We start from the raw sequence: 8,465 nt of genomic DNA on the forward strand, positions 1-8,465 counted from the left end.
TTTTTTTCTCAGAATTGTGAGATATAAACTCACAATTGCGAGTTATAAAGTCAGAATTGTGAGATATAAAGTCACAATTGCGAGATAAAAACTTGCAATTCTGACTTTTTTTCTCGCAATTGCGAGTTTATATTTCGCAATTCTGACTTTATAACACGCAATTGCGTGTCATATTCTGATATGTTCTCAGAATTGCGAGTTTATATCTCACAATTCTGACTTTCTAACTCGCAATTGCGAGTTTATATCACGCAATTCTGAGAAAAAAGTCAAAATTGTGAGATAAAAAGTCGGAATTACCTTTTTTATTTTTTATTCAGTGGTGGAAACGGGCTTCCATATTTTATATGTAAATACAGACCTATAACAGTATAACTGAAATAATGTGGCAGTATTAAATATTGAATATGTATTAAATATTAAATTAGTAATAATTTATTAAGAATATACAAAGTGACTGTAACTTCAAAAAAGTGATTTTTAGTAAAAGTTGCAATTCATTTATACATTTTGACAGCACTAATATTTTATAAAGGATTGTTACCTTAAACAATACATTATTTGAGATTTGTCTTGTAGAATCTTGTGTTTTGTCTTATGTTTTTGTGTTTGCTTGTATGTTTTAGATTGATGCCTTAGATGAGTAGAAGGTCCTGACTGATGGCAGTAGCAGAGACATGGGTGAAAATCAGCAGTTACATCAGATGGGAAAGGAACTGGCAATGGTGCCATTACATGGATTATGCAAGATTGTGTGGCACTGTCAGGCAATATTTCAATGTTCTCTCAGGTTATAATGAACAGACTTACTCCATGAGTACTGAATAATATGATTTCTTCTCTACTGCTGAATGTATAGAAGTTGCTATGCGCAAACAACAAACATTGGACAGGATAGGTGAGACCATTCCACATATTAAGTGGACTGATCTTACTGCCACAAAAGAAAGCCAAATGTCTGTGGGTCAGGAGAGTGAGTTATCAGACGAGGGACTCTCACTGAGGACTGAGTCTAAGGACAAAGTGACCCCAGATGTGTTTCTTGATCCACCACAAGATCAGACAGAAGTTATAAAGGATTACAGCAAGCAGAACTCGCCAAAAAATGAATCCGACTCAGAGCAGATGAGTGTTCTTGAAAACCAGACTATTGAAGATAAATTAGTCCCTTTTCAAGAGAACACAAGGAGTCTACCAACAAACATGCAGCTGATACCCAAGATAGAGTCTGATAATGCTACGACAGAAGCTTGTGAGGTAACAACCAAAGCTACAAACATTGCCAACATCTCATCCAATGATTTACTAGAGATTAAGGTTCAACGACAATCTATTTTAAATAAAGGTTTTCATAATAACAAACTACCGTCACCTGGTGGAGGCAATCACACAAGCAAGGAGTTGTGTATTGAGAATAAAACACAGGTTGTTGACGTGGCACATGCAAGAGGGAGTAAACTTAGGATGGACCTAAATGCAAACAAAGAAAAATTAGAATATAGTAAAGACTGCATTGAAGATTATAAAACACAAATTTTATGTAACGTAAAAGAGGAGAGACTTGATATCGGAAGGAACATTGCAGTGACAAGTTCTTTGGGACAATATGAAGAAGACATGGTATTAGATTTAAGCCTACCAAAAAAGAAAGACCGAAATAAGGAGAGGAAGTGTGAATGGGTTGTAGACCCTGAATATGAAGGTTCACTTCATATGGAAGTTGATGAAATTGAGGAGGAGCCTCAACATGTTGAAGTGGAGCAGGAGGACGACAATGAAATTTGCTGCATTTCATCAGTAAGTGATGCTCATACATATCTGCCTCAGCATTGGGATGGACATATTTCCTCCTCTTCGCTTGAAGCCATGGCAACTACATCGTATCCCAACATTATAACCCCAGATCCAATGGATACACTACTTATAGATGACCAGGGCATTCCTTACACACTTACTGCAGATGGACAGAAAGTTCCACAAATTGATAATATACAACACACTGAGGGCCTCTATAAACAAACAGATCTAAGCCCAGGACAAGCTGAAGATAAGCCCTCATTCATTGCTGATGTACAGGATATTGCAGACTCAAGAATACAGACACTACCCAATTCACTGTGTCCAAATATGTCTATAGGCCATGTCTCGGTGGAAACCTCACAAGTTGCCCCAAACCAGGAGCCAAAATCTTCTTACAGTTCTGTAGCTCTTGATAAACCCTCCATCATACCTGCCATGTCTGACTTGGCATCAGTTCCCATTCAGATTGTGGCTAATACTACAGGGTCAAACACTCCCATTCTAATTCTTCCTCCATCTCAGCTTCAGTCTCTTTCCTCACCGGCCTCTAAAGCTAACCCAGGGCTAATTACCCTTTCCTTACCAGTTCCTCTTAGTCAGAACACTCAGTCCTCCCCCATGTTCCTAGTTTTGTCATCTCCTCAGGTGTCCTCAACTCAGAGTTCGTCCTCGCCTGGGCAGTTATCTCAAATTTCCTCTTCTTCCACTGTTGCACTTCCCTTAGCAACTTGTCCACTTGATTTGGGATCTACATTAAGTTCATGTACGTCACTTCTCAGCCTCAGCACAGTTTCCTCTGCCACAGCTACAGACATCTCAGGACTGAATAACCCTTCTAATCTTCCTGCTAGCCCTACCTCATCAACTGCTTCCTCTAGCACTTCCACAGTGACCTCTACAAGTCCAACCAAGCAATTCAGCACTGATGCCTACTCCGACACACCAGTGCCCACTTCCTTTCGGGAAGCCCTTCTCAGATTGGCTGTGTCTGTGGAGAAGAAACAAGAAAACCAGCCTGAGACACATTCGGTCACTACTCCTTCATGTTCTGAAGCCACCAAGCCTGATTCCTCTGCCACAGTCCATGAAAGTAAAAATAAGGAGACAGAGGTAAACTGTGATGGTGAGACTGAGTCTACCTCGGTAGGCCAAACAGACTCATTAGATGCCACCTCTTCTACATCACCCATCCGTCCTGTATCACCCGGAATTCTAATCAATGACCCAAAGAACGAAGCATTAGACCCTCGTCGCATTCTTTACTGTCAGTACTGTCCGCGGATCTTCTACTATCTTTCGGACCTTGAGCGCCATTCCATCACACACTCCCAAAGCAAACCCCATGTATGTCACCTTTGTGGCAAGGCGTTCAAAAGATCAAGCCATCTTGAGCGACACAAACACATCCATACAGGTCAGAGGAACTTTGTGTGCCAGCTTTGCCCAAGACGTTTTCGTGAATCAGGGGAACTAATGAGGCACCAGAGAGTACACACCGGTGAGAAACCCTTTCAGTGCTTAATATGCCACATGCGTTTTGCAGAGCGCAACACACTGCGACGTCACACGAAGCGCAAGCACCAAGGCCAGCAGCTGGAGACGATGGACATGAAGGCAAAGCCAGAAAGTGGAGGGATTTCCCTTGCTGATATACAAGGAGAGCCAGAAGAGAATGCGGAGTGGTACAGTTCAACAGTTCCTGAAATGGAGTCTGACAGTGACACAGAGGGGGAATGAGAACTACATGGAAGGCATGAACAAATAGATTTTCTTTCTTTTCTTTAAGTTTTAAAAAGATAAACAAAGTTGTAAATACATTTAATTTATTTTGTATTGATATAATAATTCCTTACTTCTCACTAGTTCCATATTATTGTCTATATTTCATTCCATTAACTCTCGAGACCTTTGCTGGTGATGACAGAACTCTGCAATATTCAACTTCGGATTCATTCTAATAAGCTTCAGTTATTGAGTTAGACCTCTTGATGAAATACATTTGTTTTGTATATTTCAGAACATATTCAGATATTATGCATTATAAAACATCTTGCTCTGTGTTCATTTCAGTTTCTCCCTCATGGCTATTTTTACAAAAGGGAGTAGTATAGTCACCTTCATATTTTTCTTTTAAAATGCTCTGCTTTGTTCTTCTTTAATATTGAACTTGAACTATTTGGTTTTTAAACCCTTTGCCTTCAAGGGCCTACTTCAATTATTAGCTTGAAAATATGCTTTTATCTGCACAAAGAAGGTTTTACTTCTCTTGATCGCTTATCAGACAGCGGTTACAAATCATTGCAGAAAGTTTGAATTAGAATTTCAAGTAAATTTGCACATATGTACTTTGTGATAAAAATTAATTATTTAACATAAGTTTTCACTGTCGTAGATACAATTGGCTGGTGCTCTTGCACAATTCAAATTAATCTTGATGATCTAACATTTCAAGGTTTGAATGTCTAATGTATTAGTTTCTTAAAATTCAGTTCTCCGAGTTATGCAGCTTGAAAAAACCTTGCTTGAAAAATGGTTTAAAGGTTCTGACACTGCTGATTAATTCTATTTATGTAATTTGCCATGTAAATAACCAAACATTGTGCACTGACTGGACACCTTGGGCTAATCTAAAGTTCTTCTGAATCTGAATCTGAATATTTGCACACACTAATTAAAGCTTGTCAAGCCCTTCTGTTTTCCAGTGGTTCTCATGTTTAATTAACTTTGCTTTAGGCTCAGGCAGCACATATTCTGCATGCAGTGGATGTGTGTCCAGCTGCTGAACGATATCACTAAATTTGGTTTGCACACTTGTTTACATATTACTTCATTCATATACAGATTGGTTTAGTGTTTTTATTAAGCTCATTTTACAGTAGATTTAAAACACATTTTAAAAATATCCAGTTCCTTCTTACAAATGAATGATGAATGCTCAGAATGTGTTTTAGCTAACTAAGAATAATCTTGCACCAATGAGAATTATTTATTTATGGTGGAAATGTATATATTTGAAATGGTGTGGTCACAGAACACTTATATATTTAATACACAATTTAAAAACAAGACTGCAGATATTTAAACAGCCTCATTTCTGAAACCTGTGTCACAGGATTTTGAATAAAATGAATCAAATTCAAATGCTTCCCTTTTTTTTCATTTTTCTTTATGTTAAAACTATTATGAATAGTGTAAAAGTGTGTGAATGAATGAATGTCATTATATATATATATATATATATATATATACAATTGCCACAAAACCAGTCATATATTTGTAGGTATATTTGTAGCAATATCCAACAATACATTGTATAGGTCAAAATGATCAATTTTTCTTTTATGCCAAAAATCATTAGGATATTAAGTAAAGATCATGTTCCATGAAGATATTTTACACACACACACACACACATATATATATATATATATATAGGCCTAAAATATATAGACTGTGTAAGTCATACATTCATTCAGAGTTATGCTGTTTTACAATGAATGAAATGCTCAGTATTACTGGTTTAAAACTTTACAGTTTTAAAGTGTTTATCTATGGATGTGCTTTGCCTGCTTTAACCTTACAAGCTGTGCTAGACGGGGGAGTCTGTGTACGTCTGAGTGACAGCTCAGATGTGCTCAGAGGGTCGCTGTTCCATTTGGCAGCATCAAGGAGAGTGGCTCCCACAATCAAGCTGACAGCAGGTGTCTATAAGTGTTGAGTGTGAATGTGTGTGTGTGTGTGTGAGCAAGAAAGAGAGAAACGGTAAGAAATGTAGGAGATTTGCTCTTATGTGAGACTATGTGCTTGTCACATTAATGGTTGGTACTTGCCATTATGTGCAAAATAGTCAGTCTCAGCGTAAACCTGCAACAGTCTCTTGAGTATAAATTTAAAGAATTTCCAGATAATATAATTTTGGGCACAAGGCAGATGGTTTGTTGGCAAGGAGAGGCTTGCTTTATTGTGGCTATGAAATGCTTGGGGAAGGGCGTTTTTTTATTATGCTGGGCATGGGTATATTCTGAGATGTAGATGGGTTTCTGAGGCATGATGGGTTAGGAGCTCTGCAGTTGAGTGTTGTTAGCATAGCAGTGCTGAGAGAAGCTGTATGATTGGATGAGCATCCTGAATGACCTGCCGCAGATAGAGATGATTAGCGGTTTAAGCACAGAGACTTCTGGAACTGTAGTGATGTGGGAACTGAATGAGGAGTGTGAGCATTTTTACATGTAGGAAAGCACAATGTAGGACAGAACCTAGCATAGGATGTTGTTACTAATTTATGCCACCAGATGGCAAACTCACTCCAAGTTATGCATGGCCTCATCAACCTGAAGTCAATAAATTGAAACGTGTACAGTAATTAGCCTTAGAGTTGTCCATTTTTTGGTAGTGGTTCTCAACTGATGGGTCACAGCATAAATGGGTCACACAATAGGTTGGCCTGATGAATGCAATTTATAAAATGCAACTAACTATATGATCATGTATACAGTAAGCGTGGTAACATTGCTAATGCCATTTTTAAAAATCCAATTCAGCCTAAGTCATGTAAAAAAGTATTGCAGATTGTTAATACATGTTAATGTTTGATTTCTAAGCATATCCCTGTTTACATGTGTACAATACACAATTCTGGTAATGTGTATTTGATGTCCATTGTTTAAAAAAGGGCCCTGAAGTGAAACCAGCTGAGAACCACTGACCCATTTGCACTGCTTTTTTTTTAAATGCATTTTTGGCGTTTATTGCCTTTATTAGGACAGAACAGTAATATAGACAGGAAGTAAAGTGGGAGAGAGAAAAGGGGACGGGATCGGGAAAGGCCTGAAAGCCGGGACTGGAACTCGGGACGCCTGAAGCACAACAGCGCTATAGGCCGGTGAGCTGCCCACGTTGCTATCAACACTGATGTTCTTTTAAATCAGATTAAATAACCATTTTTAATTACAATGAACTACTCGCCATCTCCTCATTGGACGTGCCTTTAGAGAGAAATGCATCTTTACGGATTACATAATGAAAGAGATTTTGTTTTCGATTTGATTTTTTATTTCGTTTTAAAATAGTAATTTAAAGCATTCTATAGATATATTTAGCATGTCAGTGAAGCGCTCCTGCACAAGACCAAGACGACAGAAAGCGCATCCTGTTTGTTTTCCTTACTTTACAAAACCACAAGGTTTTGTTGCTATTGTGAGTGCACACAAATACAAGTACACCCTTTGCCGTTCCGAACGATGTATACTCTTACCTTTATGAGCAAAAATGACGGCGTATTTTTAAGTTTCCACTGTTATTAAAAATAAAATGCAAGTGATCGCGGTGGCGCCTCCATGTCCTGCAAAGCGTGCTTTAGCTTCCACTCTCCGCACAAACGATTGGGTATGCGCCTAACAGCGCTCATTTATCTAGGTTAAATGTTTAAATGAATACTGTGAAATGCATGAAGTGTTTTATGTCTCTTTATTTTAGGCAAGTCGTGTTTGTTTAAGAAGGCTAAATTGATCAAATGTAATGCCCAACTCACTGTCTGCCGCTGCCGCTTGGTCGTTCCTTTAAAAAACAAAAACTTATATTTAATGAACAAAAACATGCTCCAATCATTTTTCTAAATTAACTTAATAAAAAAATGAAACCAAATATAATCACTTTGCCATTACATACAAAACTGAACTATTTTAATAGCTGAAACAATAGTATAAGCCGTCATACTGATAAGCTTCAGTATGAGTGTAGTAAACAAAACCGCGCATCTGTGCCATTCACACAGAGACACATAAAACATGGAGGATTCATATTTAAATGGTATATTTGCGGCTTAATATTTACTGATAATGATCCATATTGCGATTTGATTTAAGTGTAACGAAGTACTTTTGATTAATTAATTAAATTTGACAAATTCCGTGACATTCTGCATTATACAGTAAATTCCATTTTTATGATGCCGCGATTTCGTCCACGTTTTCCACATCACAGAAACCATAGGGCCCTACATTAAATACAGTCACACAAACCAAATTAAACATTAAAAGTTAAATCCTGATCACTCTAATCAATTCTAAAATCTATACTAAACAGATACGATTTCAATCTAGCCTTAAAAGCATCATCAGATGGGGAAGATTTAATATGCATTGAAAGAGGGTTCCATAATCGAGGAGCAGGTACTGAGAAAGCCCTATCACCCTTTGATTTTAATCTCGTTTTAGGAACATGAAGAATCATCTCGAAGATCTCATATGCCACTGATCTTATTTGTTCTTATCTGTTCATAAAAGTTTTATGTTTAATATAAGCGACTTTGTCATTGTAGCATTCTTGATGTTGTGTGTGTGTTTTTCATTAAGAGTAATATTGAATTAACCTTAAGAATTAATTTTGTTTCAAGAATAGGAAAGACCTAACGTTAAAGATCAAACTAAGCGCTACAGATGTGAGAATGCGAGATTAGTTGCTGCTGAGGTAGACGCTCTCGCTCTTTCTCTGCTGTCTGTAGAAATTGTTGTTAATTCTTAATTTGAGAACGGCAGGGACATGTTACAGGTTATAATATAATCCAAAAATCATGGCAACAAATGATTTTTTAAGTCAGTTTAATACATTTAATCAGTTGAAACGACTTTCACAGTCAATTTGATTCAACTTAACTCATATTTAAC

General features: G+C 37.4%; 1 protein-coding gene across 2 annotated transcripts in view; it reads left to right on the forward strand.

The window, feature by feature from the left end:
- LOC107692560 (uncharacterized) overlaps positions 1 to 4,882 on the forward strand; it is a 10,096-nt gene extending 5,214 nt beyond the window's left edge. The window contains exons 2-3 of one of the 2 annotated variants that reach the window (XM_016491650.1): positions 627 to 790; positions 860 to 4,882. In XM_016491650.1, coding sequence (XP_016347136.1) covers positions 661 to 790; positions 860 to 3,537 — 2,808 coding nt within the window. In that variant the 5' untranslated portion in view covers positions 627 to 660 and the 3' untranslated portion in view covers positions 3,538 to 4,882. The remainder of the gene's footprint in view (positions 1 to 626; positions 791 to 859) is intronic. The other variant, XM_016491651.1, reaches the window with a different exon arrangement.
- Positions 4,883 to 8,465: the final 3,583 nt, after the last annotated feature.

This window comes from Sinocyclocheilus anshuiensis, unplaced genomic scaffold (assembly GCF_001515605.1).
Source record: "Sinocyclocheilus anshuiensis isolate Anshui unplaced genomic scaffold, SAMN03320099.WGS_v1.1 scaffold831, whole genome shotgun sequence".
NCBI classification, from domain to species: Eukaryota; Metazoa; Chordata; class Actinopteri; order Cypriniformes; family Cyprinidae; genus Sinocyclocheilus; species Sinocyclocheilus anshuiensis.